The 20,132-nt window shown below is 43.5% G+C and overlaps 1 protein-coding gene across 1 annotated transcript in view; it reads left to right on the top strand.

Moving 5' to 3' along the window:
• The window catches only part of IMPG1 (interphotoreceptor matrix proteoglycan 1), a 96,978-nt gene that overhangs the window by 71,519 nt on the left and 5,327 nt on the right, over window positions 1-20,132 (top strand). The window contains exons 16-18 of the mRNA XM_038760882.1: window positions 9,684-10,219; window positions 12,260-12,479; window positions 16,895-17,108. Of these exons, the coding sequence (XP_038616810.1) occupies window positions 9,684-10,219; window positions 12,260-12,479; window positions 16,895-17,108 (970 nt within the window). The remainder of the gene's footprint in view (window positions 1-9,683; window positions 10,220-12,259; window positions 12,480-16,894; window positions 17,109-20,132) is intronic.

Raw genomic sequence — 20,132 nt, 5'->3', positions numbered from 1 at the left:
GTCAACTCCCCCTCATTGTGAGGGACTGTCAGAAAACGGAGGACCACCCAACCTGGGCTAGCAAACCCCCCAGGAGTTCAGATAGTTTGAAGAAGCTTTCATTCCCCGGAGAACTTTGGGTGCATGAGTTGAAACGTCAGCATTCATCTCGGTCATAAATTTCCAAATTGCTGAGCTCAAAAGAAGATGCAAAGCAAAGCAAATGGCATTTCTAAGGGGGCTATAATGTAAATCCATCTTACCTAGGGTTCGGACATTTTGTGACTTTTCGTTTTCAAACTCCGCGTCTGTACCGGCAAAGTGAAGAGATGATATGTCCATTTCACTTGGCCTTGATGAAGGAGGAATCCTGTTATTGAGAATAAAAATAATTCATAGTTTATGGTATTTAAGTTCTTACTCTTTACTAAGCACCGTACTAAACTCTGAGGTAGATGAAAGATAATCAAGTCAGATCCAGTCGTGGTCTCACATGGGGCTTGTAGTCTAAGTAGAAAGGTGACTAGGCATTGAGAAGCAGTATGGCTTAATGGATAGAGCACGGGCCTGGGAATCAGAAGGACCTGAGTTCTAATCCTGCTCCTCCATTTAAAAATAATAATGATGGTATTTGTGAAGCACTTACTACGTGCAAAGCACTGTTCTAAGCGCTGGGGGGATACAAGGTGATCAGGTTGTCCCACGTGGGGCTCACAGTCTTAATTCCCATTTTACAGATGAGGGAACTGAGGCACAGAGAAGTGACTTGCCCAAAATCACACAGCTGACAATTGGCAGAGTTGGGATTTGAACCCATGACCTCTGACTCCAAAGCTCGAGCTTTCTCCACTGAGCCACGCTGCTTCTCCATTTCTCTGCCATGTGACCTGGGGCAAGTCACTTAACTTCTCTGGGCCTCAGTTGTCTCATCTGTAAAATGGGGATTAAAGACCCTGAGCCCCATATGGGACTGGCCTGGGTCCAACTTGATTACCTTCTATCTACCCCAGGGCTGGCACACAGTAAGCACTGAACATACACTTTTGAAAAAAAAATTACAAATAGAAAAATGAGGTGCAGAGAAGTTAAATGACTTTTCCACAGTCACTCAGCAGGCGAGTGGCAGAGCCAGGATTAGAACCCAGGTCCTTTAACTCCCAAGTCCGTGCTTTCCATGCTGTTTCCCATAACACTAGGTAACTCGTCTCTTCCCCCTGCATCACCCCCAGAGCTAACAGTCCCCACCAGCTATTCCAATCCTTCAACTCATCCTTGAAGCTTTTAGTTTCCCCACCATCTCCCTCCCTAGCCAACTATTTGGTTGGTAAAATTGAAATTTCCCTAGAGATTCAATGTTTTCCAGGGTGAAATACAGGGGCAACAACTAGAAGCAGCAGTCCTCTTCATGGGTTTTTTTTTTTCAATTACTCTCATTGCTTTTCTTCTAACAAATGAAGATCTTTAAGTTCTGAGCCCTTTGAGCAAAGATATCCTATCTGTGGTACAGTGAAACTGGATTCAGTCCCAGTTTGTGCAGAAATCATTAAAGAATAAGTAGATTTTCATTCGTTTGCATGTGTCCGGACTGATTATCTTGTAATTACCTCTGCACAGTGCTTGGAACAAAGGAAGTGCTTGAAAATGGATAAGTGGATAAATCACGGAACTAGGAGTCAGAGGATCTGGGTCCCAATCCCAGCTCTGCCATTTTTCTGCTGTGTTACCTTGAGCAAGTCACTTAACTCCTCTGTGCCCCAATTAGTTATCTCACCTGTAAAATGGGGTTTAAGATTGTGAGCCCCATGAGGAACATGGACTGTGTCCCACCTTGTATCTACCCCAGCGCTCAGTTCAGTGCCTGGCTCATAGTAACTGTTTAACAAATAACATTTAAAAACTCACAACTAACTTACTAACATTTAGGGACACACACACACACCCTCATTTATCTTGTGATGCGGTGAACACACGTGTAGAATCTTCCACAGGGAAACAGAGAGAAGTCCTTAAAGAAACAGGAAAACAAAACGTTGTGAGCACACAGAAACACAGGAACAGGAGGGAGAGAAATAGGAGTAGAGTGTCAGAGAGTGAAGACGGCACAGTAAGAAGTGGTACATTGGTTGGTGAATGGGTATTTGATATTTTCTGAAGGTAAAAAAAAATCTTTGGAGGCAGACTGAGAAGCCAGGATTCCATTGCGTATGGAATGATTGACAGGTCCCTACAGTTTTAATATAGTAAACTGTATTATTTTTGTATGAAAGAGAGGAGAGGGTGCAGTGAGGTATTAGATAAGGTTTAAATTCATAACAGAAATGCATTTTTACTTCAAAACTTCTTTCCTTTCAGCACAATGTCAAGCTGAGGTGGTATTAGATGTTTTAGGTGTCTGAATGACTGATTGAGCTCTATAAATATCTCTTCCATGCATCCTAAGGGTCTAAGAATTGTACTCTCCATATATGTGTGTAGCTGCCCTTTGTAATCAAAGATTATAATAATGGCGTTTATTAAATGCTTACTATGTGCAAAGCACTGTTCTAAGTGCTGGAGAGGTTACAAGGTGATCAGGTTGTCCCATGGGGGGCTCACAGTTTTAATCCCCATTTTACAGATGAGGCACAGAGAAGTTAAGTGACTTGCCCAAAGTCACACAGCTGACAATTGGCGGAGCTGGGATTTGAACCCATGACCTCTGACCCCAAAGCCCGGGCTCTTTCCACTGAGCCACGCTGAGGTCTTATCTATGCAGGCGCAAGTGATTGAGACAGCCTAACTGGGATGGAGACCCTCTCCCATACTGGTTACTTCTTCCGTTAAATACTTACTTTATGCCAAGCCTGCTTTAAGCTATTCAGGTTCGACACAGTCCGTATCTTGCATGGGGCTCACTCTCTTAATCCTCATTTTACAGATGAAGTAACTGAGGCTCAGAGAAGTTAACTGACTTGCCCGAGGTCACACAGCAGACAGAGAAGCTGGGATTAGAACCCAGATCCTTCTGCACATCCGACCCCATCCCTTCGCATCTTATCAAAGGACTCGCCCCTTCACTTCTTCCCTACCTGACTGCCATTTTCAACTACTGGCTGTCTAATGGCTTCTTTCCCATTGCTTTCAAACATAATAATAATAATAATGGTACTTGTTAAGCGCTTACTATGATGATGATGGTATTTGTTAAGCGCTTACTACATGCAAAGCACTGTGCAAATCACTGCTCTAAGCGCTGGAACATTAATCAGGTGTCCAACCTGATTAATTTATATCTACCCCAGAATTTAGGACAGTGCTTGGCACATAGTAACTTCATACATTCATTCATTCAATCAATCGTATTTATTGAGCGCTTACTGTGTGCAGAGCACTGTACTAAGCGCTTGGGAAGTCCAAGTTGGCGACATATAGAGATGCTCACTACCCAACAATGGGCTCACAGTCTAGAAGGGGGAGACAGACAACAAAACAAAATATATTAACAAAATAAAATAAACAGAATAAATATGTACAAGTAAAATAGAGTAATAAATATGTACAAACTTATATACATATATACAGGTGATGTGGGTGGGGGAAGGAGGTAAGGCGGGGGTGGTGGGAGAGGGAGAGTACAGTGCCTGCCACCTAGTAGGTGCCTAAGGAAGACCATAAAATAAAATAAAATAAAAACTGAAACAGCGTGGTAGCAGGGGTGAGGGGAGGGTGGGATTTGGGGTTGCTCAAAGTTCTTCACAAGTACCATAATATTATTATTATTATTATTATTATTATTATTATTAATCATTCCTCCAATTCTCCTACCAGAGCTGTTTTGAAAGGATATTTACAGCTCACTGCTGTGACTCTGCAAGTTAAACAACCAATTTTATCATTGACAGGATCAAGATTCTTAGGCTACTTCATAATGAAGCGGTTAGTCGAGTGAGCGCTTCAAGAATCCTCCACAGTCTTTTCCTTAACATTGTTATAAAATTCTCAAGTCCCCTGGTACATTCAACATGGTGCTATCTGACCTGTCTCTGAAATTGGTGGTACATCCGAGATACTGATTTTTCAAAAAATGTCTTCATTAATCAGTGGAAAGTCGGGGGGGTTAGCATTCAATGACAGTCATTTGATGTCTGCACATTTTCTTTTTACCTTAATGTTCCCTTTTTTTGAGAATCTATTTCAAATTCTCCTTCAGATTTGTATTGATGTGGCTTGTTTCTATGATACATGCCTAATATATTTCGGAGCCTCGCTATGAAGCCTCCGACAGATTGTTCATCAGTCACAAAAGCTTTTACCCTCCTCAGGCGTTAAATAAAAAAATACTTTCTTCATTTCCGCTGCCACTCAGCTTTTGAATTTTGCAATGTCACTTAAATCACTTCCTGGGTTGTACCGGATTCATTTGTGATGCCCACATAAGAAGATTCAACTTTTGGAATGATTTTCAAATGGTACTCCCCAAAACTTTTCAATATTTTGCATCCTTTGCTTTGGAAAACCCTCGCCGTATGAAGCGAAAGTAGAAGCTGTGACTCTCCCCAAATCACGGTTTTGAATAAGCATCTCATTACTCATCCTTGATTTCTTTATCTTTCGTATGACAAGTGTATTGCCTCCTCAATCTTTCTGTTTCTTTCTTCAGATCATTAATTTCAGTACTCATCTCCGAACGCGGCATCCAACCTAGTGTACTGCTCTCGTGAGGTGTTGTTTATTAGTGGTAAAATTAAATTGGTAAAATTGAATGACCTTCTTTATTTGGGAATGTTACAAAGCTTTCGCTCGAATGTGGATTTATTACAGACATAATCCCGGCGTGTTGTGGGATGGAGATTTTGTCAGTTAACTCTCTCATGGCCACCACGCTTAGTGCTTAGCTAGTGCACTAAGCGAAGATATTTATTGAGCGCCTACTATGTGCAAGCGCTGAACTAAAGTGCTTGTGAAAATACAACAGATTAGGTTAACGTGATTCCTGCCCACGAGGAACTTACAGTCTGCACGGGGAGATAGACATTAAAATAAATTATAGATGGGGGAATAGTAGAGTATAAAGATATTTACCGTAATACTTTCTCTAGCTTTTCATTTTATATTGTAATGGTCTCACTCCAATCCCTCCTTCCTGATAATGCTACTGCCACACTTGATATCTGAACTCCAACTTCCAGATTTGCCTTGCAATCAATCAATGGGATTTATTGAGCGCTTACCATGTGCAGAGCACCGTACTACTCATCGGTACAATATTACAGAGTTGGTACACATGTTCCCTGCCTGTTAATGAGCTTACAATTTAGAGGGGGAGACAGATATTAATAAAATTAAATTACAGGTATATACATAAGTGCTGTGGGGTAAATAAAGGGTACAAATAATAATGATGATGGCATTTATTAAGCGCTTACTATGTGCAAAGCACTGTTCTAAATGCTGGGGAGGTGACAAGGTGATCAGGTTGTCCCACGGGGGGATCACAGTCTTAATCCCCATTTTACAGTTGAGGTAACTGAGGCACAGAGAAGTTAAGTGGCTTGCCCAAAGTCACCCAGCTGACAATTGGCAGAGCAGGGATTTGAACCCATGACCTCTGACTCCAAAGCCCGGGCTCTTTCCACTGAGCCACGCTGCTTCTCCAAATGCGAGAGGTGCTGTGATATATCAAAGATCACTTTGCCGGTTTTTATTTTCTAAGAGTTGGCTACTTAGCCTTCTTGATGGTTTGGGTTCCATTTTTTGATAATAATAATTGAGGTATATTGTCAGGTGCTTAATATGTGCCCAGCACTGTACTGAGCACAGGAGTAGGTACAAGATAATCAGGTTCCACATGGGGATCACAGTTTCAGTAGTTGGGAGAACAGGTATTGAATCCTCCATTTGGAAGATGAGGGAACTGAGGCACAGAGAAGTTAAGTGAGCCTAAGGTCACACAGCAGATATGTGGTCGAGCCAGGATGAGATCGAAAGTGCTCTTTCCACCAGGCCATGCTGCTTTTGATGTGATCATTAATAGTAATAATGGTATTTGTTAAGTGCATACTATGTGCTAAGCATTGTTCTAAGTGCCTGATACAAGGTTATCAGGTTGTCCCACGTGGGGCTCACAGTCTTCATCCCCATTTTCCAGATGAGGGAACTGAGGCCCAGAGAAGTGAAGTGACTTAATAAATAAATAAATAAATAAATAAGTTCTCAATAAATACGATTGAATGAATGAATGAATGATTGTAATCAATCAATCAATCAATCGTATTTATTGAGCACTTACTGTGTGCAGAGCACTGTACTAAGCGCTTGGGAAGTACAAGTTGGCAACATATAGAGACAGTCCCTACCCAACAGTGGGCTCACAGTCTAAAAGGGGGAGACAGAGAACAAAACCAAACATACTAACAAAATAAAATCAATAGAATAGATATGTACAAGGAAAATAAATAAATAAATAAATAGAGGAATACATATGTACAAACATATATACATATATACAGGGGCTGTGGGGAAGGGAAGGAGGTAAGATGGGAGGATGGAGTGGGGGATGAGGGGGAAAGGAAGGAAGGATTGCATTCCCCCAAGTGCTTAGTACAGTGCTCTGCACACAGTAAGCGCCCTATAAGTATCATTGACTGATTTGCATGGCTATCATATTCCATTCATCCCCCTCTAGACTGCAAGCTCATTGTGGGGAGGGAATGGGGAGGGAACGTGTCCGTTTATTGTCGCATCGTACTCTCCTAAGCGCTTAGTACAGCGCTCTGCATACAGTAAGCGCTCAATAAATATGACAGAATGAATAAATTCATCTTTCAAGTCCTCCTGGAGGATATTTAAACTATTCCCGAGAAACCTGAGTTTCGATCTTGTGTGGCTCCAAGAGGCCTTTCTCTTATTTAGGAAGTGCAAAGCAGCGTTGGCGATTATGACGCTTAATGAATTTGCTGAGCCAGAGAAGGCCGCAGTTAATTACATTTTGAGTTCCACAGCTCTCAAAGGTCTTTTTTATTGATTCCTGCTGCTGCCATTAACACGACTTTCAAGAGTGTGGGTCTCCGGAGACAAGGAGCTAGGCTTTGTTGTGCTTCAGGCAGATTCTGGAAAGCTGGAAGCAGGGATCGATTTCCCTTTTTACTGCTGCCCTGTCGGTGAATTGCTTCCTGCTGCCCTTTAATTATTTTTTAATGGTATTTTTTTAAGTGTTTACTATGTCCGAGGCACTGTACTAAGCATGGGGATGGATAAAAGCTAATCAGGTAGGACGCAGTCTCACAGTCTGAATCCCCATTTTGAAGACGAGGTAATCGAGGTGTGGAGAAGTGAGGTGACTTGCCCAAGATCACAAAGCGGACAAGTGGCGGAGCTGGGATTAGAATCCCGGTCCTTCTTACTCCGGGGCCTGTGCTCTGTAATAATATTAATTGTGGTTGTTAACCGCCGACTAGGTGCCACGCATTGTGCTAAGCGCTGGGGTAGATACAAGGTAATCAGGTTGGATATGGTCCCTGTCCCACGTGGGGTTCACAGTCTTAAATCCCGTTTTACAGATGAGGTAACTGAGGCCCAGAGAAGTGAAGTGGCTTGCCCACAGTCACACAGCAGACAAGTGGTGGAGCCAGGATTAGAACCCAGGTCATTTCTGACTCTCGGGCCTGTGCTTAAGCCACTAGGCCATGCTGCTTCTCACCAGGGAGACCAGCAAGAAACAGCTTCACCATGATAATATATCCACCTTTGTACTGAAATCTCTCCTGATGATCAGCCTGAATGATTTTTAAATCAATATCAATTGATCAATAGTATTTACTGAACACTTACCATATGCAGAGCACTATACTAAGCGCTTGGAAGAGTACAATACCACAGAATTCCTTCCCATTCCTTCTTCACATCATCTCCAGAATCTGCCTCTTCCTCTCCGTCTAAATTGATGCCACTGTAGTCCAGCAGCGTGGCTCAGTGGAAAGAGCCCGGGCTTTGGACTCAGAGGTCATGGGTTCAAATCCCGGCTCCGCCAATTGTCAGCTGTGTGACTTTAGGCAAGTCACTTCACTTCTCTGTGCTTCAGTTCCCTCATCTGTAAAATGGGGATTAAATCTGTGAACCCCCCGGGGAACAACCTGATCACCTTGTCACCTCCCCAGCGCTTAGGACAGTGCTTTGCACTTAGTAAGCACTTAATAATTGCCATTATTATTATTATTATTATTCGACTTCTGCATCGGTCTCCTCGCTGACCTCCTGGCCTCTAGCTTTCCCCCATCCAGTCCATACTTCACAATGCTGTTCAGATCATTTTTCAAAAGTAACAATAATAATAATAATGATGGCATTTATTAAGCGCTTACTATGTGCAAAGCACTGTTCTAAGCGCTGGGGAGGTTACAAGGTGATCAGGTTGTCCCACAGGGGGCTCACAGTCTTAATCCCCATTTTACAGATGAGGTAACTGAGGCACAGAGAAGTCCAAAATCACACAGCTGACAATTGGCAGAGCCGGGATTTGAACCCATGACCTCTGACTCCAAAGCCCGGGCTCTTTCCACTGAGCCACGCTGCTTCTTGGTAAAAAGTACCGTTTTAGATTCATCAAAAACCTCAAAGAGCCGTCCATTCCTCTCTGCGTGGACTAGAAATCTGACCACTGACTTTAAGGTACTTTCCCATGCTATCAATCAGTCTCTCGATGGTATTTATTGAGCGCTTACTGTGTGCAGAGCATTGTACTGAGCACTTGGGAGAGTGCAGTATTACAACCGTAGACCCATTCCTTGCCCAAAATTTTCCTCTTCAACTACAACCAAGCTCACCTTCTTCATTCATCCCCAGCTCACATACTCACTGAGCCTCTTTCTAATTTCCTCCACTATTTAACTCTTCCTTACATCCTCCCACGTCACATCCAGATAACTGCACTCCCTATCTTCAAAGTCCTTCTAAAATCCCATCTCCTCCAGGAGGCCTTCCTTGACTAATCTATGGTGCTCAGAAGTACCCCCAGAAAAAAACTTTTATATGACTTAAAAGATGTCAAAGCATCTCTTAGAAAAATTGAGTGCCTTCTAGAATTCAAACGGTTCCATCAACTCTACTTCTAATTCAAATGCAAAAATATTTTCATGTATTTACAAAATTGATCCAACTGTGACCACAGGAATCTCATGATTTGAATTATATTCTATGTTACCACAGGGAATCTCAATTTGGGTTTTATGGAATGCATTTTAGTAATCTCCAGAGTCTTTTGCTTATAGAGTGCAGCTTGGTTCCCAGAGAACCTCAACCTCATTTTAGCCTAAACACAGTAGCTTCAGTGATTCAAAATGCATGTCTTCAAGGAGAGTGACTAAAACTGCCAACTTTATTTTCAGTCACTATGAAGTGACAGCGTGATTCCATATTTTCAAAACTAGATAGTACATGGGCTAAACTGATTCGGTAAATATAGCTAAGGAATAACTCTTTAAGCTCTGTGTCTGCTAACACGTCCCAACCCATCAATCTGTGAATAAACTGTCGTCAATCAGACTGAGCTTTTTATTTGTCTGTTGGCTAGAATGTGATCAAAGTAGGTTTTATTTAGAAAGATGTGCCCTTTCTCTTTAAAAAAAGCCAGATGAAAATTCTTTGTGTGTTTTTTAATGCCAAGTCGATCTTAAATTTCCTTTATCTTTCCTTTTTCTTTTCTTGATCTCGGTCTAAAAAAATTGAAGATATGTCAGAATCATCAGGGGATTTATCCGTATCGACAGAAAGTGCTTCGTCCCCAGTTGACTTGGACGATCACGCCCTAGCAAAGATTTTACCTTTCTTTACTGGATCAAGTGACTTCGCTCTACCCGTGGCTTCCAGCCTGGTTCCCGTCAGGGAGATAACCTTCTCCCCAGTACTGACCATCCCAGGCTCTGATGATTCCGTTAGTCCTCCATCGGCTTTGGAAATCCCAAATTACGAGCCTACTGTTGATGGCAGCATTGCCATAGTAACCCCGGATGTCTCAGGAGAGGTCAAGGTTATCGATACCAGCTCAGAGGATGGGCTCGGGGAATTCAAGTCCACGTATTTAGCGGAGATTACGCCTGCACCGGCTTTGAAACATCCAACCACCGGCTCCGTGACCACGGCCATTGAAGGCAAAGAACTCGTGGTATTCTTCAGCCTGCGTGTCACCAATGTACCCTTTTCCAATGACCTCTTCAATAGGAGTTCTGAAGAATATCGAACCTTGGAACAGCGATTCATTCAGCTGGTAGGGGAATAAAATTTATTCCATCTCTTTTTTTTTGGTAGCTTTTTAATAAAGTCTTCCAGACCGTGAGCCCGTCGTTGGGTAGCGATCGTCTCTGTTGCTGAATTGTACTCTCCGAGGCCTTAGTACAGTGCTCTGCACGCAGTAAGTGCTCAATAAATGTGACTGAATGAATGAATAAATGAACGAATAAAGTCCCTCCCATGGACTTTATTGTATTGTACTGGGAAAGTATTGTACTGTGCTAAGCAGTGGGGAAGATAATCGAGTGCTGTCCTCTGCACAGAGTAAGTGCTTAATAAATACAATTGAATGAATGAATCAATGAAAGAAAGAACAAGTTTCTATTACAATTGTGATCAGGCTATCTATTGATTTTGACAATGTCTGACTGAACGATAGTACCTAGTGCATGCCTTTCCTGGAGTTCCTATCAATTAGTGGTATTTATTGAATGCTTAGTATGTGCAGAGCACTGTAATAATAATAACAATAATGATGGCATTTATTAAGTGCTTACTATGTGCAAAGCACTGTTCTAAGCGCTGGGGAGGTTACAAGGTGATCAGGTTGTCCCACGGGGGGCTCACAGTCTTAATCCCCCCTTTTACAGATGAGGTAACTGAGGGAAGTTAAGTGACTTGCCCAAGGTCACACAGCTGACAGTTGGTGGAGTCAGGATTTGAATCCGTGACCTCTGACTCCAAAGCCCCTGCTCTTTCCACTGAGCCACACTGCTTCTCTGTACTAACTGCTTGGGAGAGTATAATTCAACAGAATTATCCCAATAGCCATTGATAACTTAAAACAATCTTTATCTCTTATTTAAAAACATAACTTGTTTTAAAATGTCCTTTGGAGAGCTTTGCTTCCTCAGATCGCTGATGGAAAAACAATTCAGCAAAACATCGCTTTTAGAGTGCGTAAGGCACATATCATTCCCCCATTAAATTAAAAGATCTATAAGGATAGAGTTGCGCTTTTTACTTTTATTGTATTTTTTTCAGTACTTTCCTAGTACTGACAGAGAGGTACTAACAGGGAGGGATTAGTCAAAGCTCTAAATGTGGATGGAAAAGTGGAAATGATCAAAGCAGAGTTGCCCAGTGGATAAATCAAGGGCTCGGGAGTCAGACGGACCTGGGTTCTAATTCCGGCTCTGCTGCTGGTGTGCTGTGGGACCTTGTGTAAGTCACCTGATTCCTCTGTTACCTCATCTGTGAAATGGGGATTAAGACTGTGAGCCCTATGTGGAACCTGGACGGTGGCCAACTCGATTATCTACACCAGTGCTTAGCACAGTGCCTGGCACATAGTAATGAAAAATGAGTCTGATGGAGAATAGTTAAAGGAGGTAGAGTTCTTTCATTTGGAGAAGAGAAAGCTAAGTGCTGACTTTCATAGTTGTCTTCTGTATTTGAAATGTTCTTTTGGAATGAACTCTGACCAATTATTTTCCACATTCACTGAAGTCCCAATGAGAGGCATTTGGCTTAAATTGGGGCAGGAAAGATTTTGATTTGATCTAAGAACACCTTAACTAACAGGGCAATAAAACCTTGTAAGTGGCTACCAAAGGAGATTGTAGCTACAGAGAGATAGGGAAGGCATCTCTTCAATCGCTCAAGATTGGTTCAGATGAGATCCCTTCCACCTCAGAGATTCTGAGATTCCAGTAAAAATTATTTCAAATGACTCCCCTGACACCAACATACGAACCGGAGAGCTGTGTCGCAATATTTCTACGTGTACTCTATTAAAAGAAATAGAATGGCAGTCCAGTCTTGGTGAAATACCGGCCTGGATTCAAAAGAATCCTTTGATTGCTCAGAAAGTGTTTTATCTGAGTAAAAAGCTGAAAATTCAGAGAACGATTGGGGTAAATGCAATACTAGGCATAGCAGTATTCTGGGTCTCTGTCTTAAATCTGAAAAGTAGCCATCGTTAATGTCTCGGCTAATGAAAAGTGAGAGTCTGTGGAATTAACACAGCTGCGCATTTGGAAGACCACCAAAGGCAAATTCCCTTCTTGTTTCGCAGCTGCTCCCGTATCTCCAATCCAACCTGACCGGATTTAAGCAACTGGAAATCCTCAACTTCAGGAACGGCAGTGTGATCGTGAACAGCAAACTGAGGTTGGCTCAGTCGGTGTCGTACAACATCACCGAGGCCGTGCACTGCGTTCTGGAAGATTTTCGCTCTGCGGCCGCACGGCACCTCAACCTGGAAATAGATAGCCATTCTCTGGATATTGAACCGGGTAAGATTACGTCGCTTGAAGGTCAGAGAGAAACACTCAGCCCCCTCCCCGACATCACTGTAACCATCCGGCGTGAACGATCGGACTCGCTAGCTAATATAGGACATTCCCAGCCAATTGTATTGACAACTGGCATTCAGAGCCCATAGTCCCACCTCTTCTCCCTGTTCCTTAGATGGGAAGCCCCACGTTGGACAAACTGTATCCTACCTGATACAGTTTCTACTCCAGTATTTGGATACCTGATTCATTTGTTTCTACCCCAGTATTTGGAACAGTGCTTGACACATAATATGCACTTAGCAAATGCCAGAGTAAATTAATTAATATGCTTTACTGAAACTTGGGCAATAAAGCCACTTGATGTGGGAAACGTCAGGGGGTTTTTTTGTGTTTTTTTTTAATGGTATTTGTTACCAGCGGGCAGAGGCTGAGCAGGACGGCCCATCCACGCCGGACCCCGGGACCACCCGGCCTCCCTGGGCCCAAGGAAAGGTCTGGGTCACCCCCAGCCGCTCGGGTCGGATGAGGCCAGTCCAGTCGCCGGCTTCGGGGAGAGGAGGGATTTATCGGGTTGGACAAGGAAGGCCAGTCTGCTCAGCCACGGCCAAAAAAGAACCGGACTCTGAGAAGACCCAAAGTCCCAGAAATAGTCGTAGTCGTGCGGGTAGTATGAAGCAGCATGGTGTAGCGGCTACAGCACGGGCCTAGTGGCTCCATCACTTGTCTGCTCTGTGACCTTGGGCAAGTCTTCTTGCTGACTTCTCTTCCCCCCCGCCTTACCTCCTTCCCCTCCCCGCAGCACCTGTATATATGTATATATGTTTGTACATATTTATTACTCTATTTATTTTACTTGTACATATTTATTCTATTTAGTTTATATGTTTTATTTTGTTTGTCTCCCCCTTCTAGGCTGTGAGCCCGCTGCTGGGTAGGGACTGTCTCTATAGGTTGCAAACTTGTACTTCCCAAGCGCTTAGTACAGTGCTCTGCACACAGTAAGCGCCCAATAAATATGATTGAATGAATGAATGAAGCGCTCTTCTAAGCGCTGGGGTAGGTACAAGGTGACCCACGTGAGGCTCACAGTCATAAACCCCATTTTACAGATGAGATAACTGAGGCCCAGAGAAGTTAAGTGACTTGCCCAAAGTCACACAGCTGACAAGTGGCGGAGCCGGGATTAGAACCCACGACCTCTGACTCCCAAGCCCGGTCTCTTTCCACTAAGCCACGCTGCTTCTCTAAGCACCAGACTATCCCCATGAGCAAATGGATTCTGTCTCTATGCAGTAATAATATTTATTAAGCACTTCATCATCAATCGTATTTATTGAGCACTTACTGTGTGCAGAGCACTGTACTAAGCGCTTGGGAAGTACAAGTTGGCAACATATAGAGACAGTCCCTACCCAACAATGGGCTCACAGTCTAAAAGTGGGCTCACAGTCACTTACTATGTGCAGAGCACTGAAGTCAGAACAGGGAAGAATACACAGGTAGCTTCTGTGTCTATGAACGAGACAACCCCAGGCTATGAAGATGGAAACAGCAGAGTTAGCTCAGAAGACATTTTGCCCCAAAGCACTGATTACACCAAATTACACGAGATTGATTAATAATGCAAAATTCAGGCATCTAGCCCATTTTCTAAACGACAGACAGGGCCTGTGCCAGAAAACAAACTCGAGCCAATGCATAAATTTATCAGTGGGATACGGAAGTTTATTTAAAATAAAGTCGGTATTTCCAGATAGAATGCGAGGTTAAGTCTACTGGGAGAGCAGTCGAAACTCATAAACATAGAGAAGCAGCATGGCCTAGTGCAAAGAGCGCGGACTTGGATGGGTTCTAATCTCGGCTCCGCCGCGTACCTGCTGTGTGACTTTGGGCAAGTCACTTAACTTCTCTGTGCCTCAGTTCTCTCCTCTTTAATTCATTCATTCAGCCGTATTTATTGAGCGCTTCCTGTGCGCCAAACACTATACTAAGCGCTTGAACACTAAACACATTCCACAAAATAGGGATTGTACATTTTCCCTCCTGCTTAGACTGTGAGCTCCATGTGGGGCCTGATTGTCTTGTATATTTCCCAGCACTTAATCATCATCATCGTCATCAATCGTATTTATTGAGCGCTTACTGTGTGCAGAGCACTGGACTAAGCGCTTGGGAAGTCCAAGTTGGCTACATATAGAGACAGTCCCTACCCAACAGTGGGCTCACAGTCTAAAAGGGGGAGACAGAGAACAAAACCAAACAGACTAACAAAATAAAATAAATAGAATAGATATGTACAAGTAAAATCGATCAATCAATAAATAGAGTAATAAATATGTACAAACATATATACATATATACAGGTGTTGTGGGGAAGGGAAGGAGGTAAGATGAGGGGGATGGAGAGGGGGACGAGGAGGAGTCCAGTTCAGTTCGTTCAGTTGTATTTATTGAGCGCTTCCTTTGCGCCAAACACTATACTAAGCGCTTGGGAGAGTACACTCGAACAATAAACACATTCCACAAAATAGGGATTGTACATTTTCCCTCCTGCTTAGACTGTGAGCTCCATCTGGGGCCTGATTATCTTGTCTATTTCCCAGCACTTAGTACAGTGCTTGGCACATAGTAAGCCCCTAACAGGTAACAAAATCCTTCTTCTCGTTATTATTATTGTATTCCAAAAGCCAAGAGAAGCAGTGTGGCCTCGTGGGTGGAGAACAGGCCTAGGATTCAGGAGGACCTGGGTTCTAATCCTGGTTCCTTCAACTTATCTGCTGTGTGATCTTGGTCAAGTCATTTCACTTCTCCGTCCCTAAAAAACCTCAACTGTAAAATGGAGTTTGAGACTGTGAGCCCCATGTGGGACAGGGACTGTGGGCGATCTGATTAACCTATATCTGCCCCGGTACTTAGTACAGTCCCTGGCACATAATAATGATGATAATGGTATTTATTAAGCGCTTACTATGTGTTCTTCTAGACTGTGAGTTCACTGTGGGCGGGAATGTGTTTGTTGTTATATTGTATTCTCCTCATAGGATTCACAGCCTTAATCCCCACTTTACAGTTGAGGTAACTGAGGCACAGAGAAGTGGCTTGCCCAAGGACACACAGCAGACAAATGGGGGAACTTGTGACTTCTGGGCCAATGCTCCATCCATTAGGCCACACTGCTTCTCTTCACCTTCTCTAGTCATCCCTCTTGGCGTGTCAACCGCTTAGTACAGTGCTCTGCACACAGTAAGCGCTCAATAAATGCGATTGAATCATTCAATCGCATTTATTGAGCGCTTACTGTGTGCAGAGCACTGTACTAAGCGCTTGGAAAGCACACATCGCCAACAGATAGAGACGGTCCCTATCCAACAACGGGCTCACAACCGAGAAGGGGGAGAAAGACAACAAGACAAGTAGAAAATGCTGACCTTCCTGGGCATGCAACAGTGGAAAGAGCCCGGGCTTTGGAGTCAGAGGTCGTGGGTTCGAATCCCGGCTCCGCCACAAGTCTGCTGTGTGACCTTGGGCAAGTCACTTAACTTCTCTGAGCCTCGGTTACCTCATCTGTAAAAATGGGGATTAAGATTGTGAGCCCCACATGGGACAACTTGATCACATTGTATCCCCCCCAGCGCTTAGAACAGTGCTTTGCACATAGTAAGCGCTTAACAAATGCCATCATTTGTTTAGACTGTGAGTCCACTGTTGGGTAGGGACTGTCTCTATATGTTGCCAACGTGTACTTCCCAAGCGCTTAGTACAGTGCCCTGCACACAGTAAGCGCTCAATAAATACGACTGATGATGATGATGATCATTATTATTATTATTATTATCTGAAATACACAGCTATAGCAGAAACATATCAAAAGAAAGGAGCTGTGAATGAATACTTTTTATTCTCTATTTATGGGCCAATGCTCCATCCATTAGGCCTCCCTGCTTCTCTTCACCTTCTCTAGTCATCCATCTTGGCCTGTCAACCGCTTAGTACAGTGCTCTGCACACAGTAAGCGCTCAATAAATACATGAATGTATTTCAATGTATTTAAACTGGGTGCTGCGATTGGATCAACGTATCTCTTCTCATCTTTTAATTATTATTATTATTGTTATTATTATCATGGCTCTTGTTAAGCGCTTACTATGAGCCAGAACTGTTCTAAGCACTCGGGTAGATACAAGTTAATCAGGTTGGACACAGTTCCTGTCCCACAGAGGGCTCACACTCTTAATCCCCATTTTACAGATGAGTTAACCGAGGCACAGAGAAGTGACTTGCCCAAGCCACCTTATTTCTATTTATTGAGCGCTCACAGTGCGCAGGGCACTGTTCTGAACGCTTGGGAGAGTACAACCCAACAGAGTTAGTAGACAGGAGAGGAGCCGGTGATCTTTCGTTCTTTTTTTCAGGGGATCAGGCAGATCCGTGCAAATTCCTGGCGTGTGATGATGAATTCTCCCAATGCGTGAAGAACGAATGGACGAGCGAGGCGGGTTGCTTTTGCAAACCCGGTTACGTGAGTCGCGACGGACTCCCCTGCCAGAGTCTGTGCGAGATGGCCCCCGGCCTGTGCGTGAATGGTGGAAAATGTGAATTAATTCCGGGGAAGGGGGCTGTCTGCAGGTAAGTAAACCCAAGCGAACTTAACATGAGTTATAAATAAACTAAAATAAATAATGGTATTTGTTAAGCGCTTACTGTGTGCAAAGCACTAGCACCTCAGCTTCCGAGGGCTCTACTCACAGTCGATGCTCAAAAGAGAGGCAGTCTTGCCTCGTGGTCAGAGCAACAGGCCTGGGCGTTAGAAGGACCTGAGTTCTAATCCCAGCACTGCCACTTGTCTGCTGGGTGACCTGTGACAAGTCACTTCACATCGCTGGGCCTCAGTTCCCTCATCTGTAAAAGGGGGATTAAAACTCTGGGCTCCATCTGAGGCATGGACTGGATCCTAACTGATTACCTTGCTCATTCCCTGCTTAACGCAGAGAAGCAGCGTGGCTCAGTGGAAAGAGCCTGGGCTTTGGAGTCAGAGGTCACGGGTTCAAATCCAGCTCCGCCAATTGTCAGCTGTGTGACTTTGGGCAAGTCACTTAACCTCTCTGGGCCTCAGTTCCCTCATCTGTAAAAGGGGGATTAAAACTCTGAGCTCCATTTGAGGCATGGACCGGATCCCAACTGATTACCTTGCTCATTCCCTGCTTCACGCGGAGAAGCAGCGTGGCTCAGTGGAAAGAGCCCGGGCTTTGGAGTCAGAGGTCACGGGTTCAAATCCGGCTCCGCCAATTGTCAGCTGTGTGACTTTGGGCAAGTCACTTAACCTCTCTGGGCCTCAGTTCCCTCATTTGTAAAATGGGGATTAAGACTGTGATCCCCCCGTGGGACAACCTGCTCACCTTGTCACCTCCCCAGCGTTTAGAACAGTGTTTTTCACATAGTAAGCACTTAATAAATGCCATTATTATTATTATTATTCAATCATATTTATTGAGTGCTTACTCTATGCAGAGCACTGTACTAAGCACTGGCACCTATCCAGCCCTTTGTATGGAGCCTGACACATAGTAAGCGCTTAACTAATATTATAAACCTTTTTTTAAAAAATAAGTAAATCATCATCATCATCATCAATCGTATTTATTGAGCGCTTACTCTATGCAGAGCACTGTACTAAGCACTGGCACCTATCCAGCCCTTTGTATGGAGCCTGACACATAGTAAGCGCTTAACTAATATTATAAACCTTTTTTTAAAAAATAAGTAAATGCCAGTGATCGACTGAAGTAACACATCCCTTACCTCTGGGGACAACTTTTGGGACGGCAAGATTTAGGAAGGAGGAGATGGACCGGACCGATCTGGGGTGCGAGTTCTAGTCCTGCGGCTAAATCAGGTCATCAGCTGATGATCCCCTGTGTGGCTTGGAATTTTATAGGCATTAATTTGACAGAAATCATGGCAGACATTCACGTACAATCTCAGATATCAAGTCCTGTCTGGAAATCTAGCTATTCTGGCTTCCACTCTCCACCTCAGCTCCGTCAACACGGGCTCGTCGCTATCCTGGCTCTCCAGGGCCGGTTTCTTTCCCTCGCTCAAAAATCACTCCAGAGAAGACATGGAAACCCTCTCACCTTCCCACTGCCATGAGAAAGATTATTTTTGAACTCCATCTTTTTTGTTCTTCTGAGAATTCCCTCTCCCTCACTCTTTAAAGACTTTTTAAAGAGTCTGTCTTTAAAGAGTCTGTCCCCCCCGGTTAGTTTTTGCTTTGTGTGTGTGTCTGTGTCGGTGTGTGATTGTTGTTCTTGTCCCACTATAGCGAGCCCTCACCCCACAAGGAGTTTGGGATAGTTTTCAACTTTTCAACTCAATTAAACAGGGTTCCGACAATGTTGCCTGTGTCAGCTGGTGAATGCTTGCTGAGGTATTTGAGTCATTTTCCAATGCTGGAAAGGGAACGATATTTACCAAAGATACATTTGCTAAACAGATGTTAGCATATGCAAGTCCCCAAAAGGTAAAGCGTAACCCCAATTTTTTAAGATTTAAACCAGATATTCACTCACGTGAAAAGAAAATAAATTACCCCTTCCTCAAACATGAGTACCCACACCATACAAGACTGGTATTTGGTAATAATAATGATACTGTTGGGATTTGTTAAGTGCTTACTATGTGCCAAGCACTGTTCTAAGCGCTGGGTTAGATACAAGATAATCAAATTGCCCCGTGTGGGGCTCACAGTCTTCATCCCCATTTCACAGATGAAGTAACTGAGGCACAGAGAAGTGAAGTGACTTGCCCAAACAGAGTTGGGATTAGAACCCACTACCTCTGACTCCCAAGCCTGGGCTCTTTCCACTAAGCCACACTGCTTCTCTGGTACAACCTTTTCAGTGTGAACATAAATGTATATATGTGTGGGCGTATGTGTGTGTGTGTGTGTGTGTGTGTGTGTATATATATATATAATATGCATGTATATACACTCTGAAAATGTTGTACCAAATCTTAATAATAATAATAATAATAATAATAATAATAATAATAATGGTATCTGTTAACTATTTACTATGTGCCAAGCACTGTTCTAAGCACTGGGGTAGATACAAGATGATCAGGTTGTCCCATGATGGGGCTTACAGTCTTAATTCCCACTGTACAGATGAGGTAACCGAGGCACAGAGAAGTGACTTGCCCAAAGTCACACAGCTCACAAGTAGTGGAGCGGAATTAGAACCCACAACCTCTGACTCTCAAGCTTGTGCTCATTCCACTAAGCCACGCTGCTTCTCTATCTCTGTAATAACAATAATAATAATGATGATGATGATATTTGTTAAGTGCTAAGTGCCAGGCACTGTACTAAGCGCTAGGATCGATCCTAGCAAATCGGGTAGACACACTGTATTGAATATTGCATGATATGGTCCGTGGAAGCAGAGCTGATGAAACTTCAGAGATTTTGGAAACTTCCAACTCTATTGCTAAAATCCTGACATGGGAACGCTTATTCATTCAGTCATATTTATTGAGCGCTTACTGTGTGCACAGCACTGTACTAAGCGCTTGGGAAGTTCAAGTTGGCAACGTATAGAGACGGTCCCTACCCAACAATGGGCTCACAGTCTAGAAGAGCTTATCACA

The sequence above is a fragment of the Tachyglossus aculeatus genome, chromosome 19, assembly GCF_015852505.1.
Source record: "Tachyglossus aculeatus isolate mTacAcu1 chromosome 19, mTacAcu1.pri, whole genome shotgun sequence".
In the NCBI taxonomy this organism is placed as follows: domain Eukaryota; kingdom Metazoa; phylum Chordata; class Mammalia; order Monotremata; family Tachyglossidae; genus Tachyglossus; species Tachyglossus aculeatus.
This window is presented reverse-complemented; position numbering and strand designations above follow the sequence as displayed.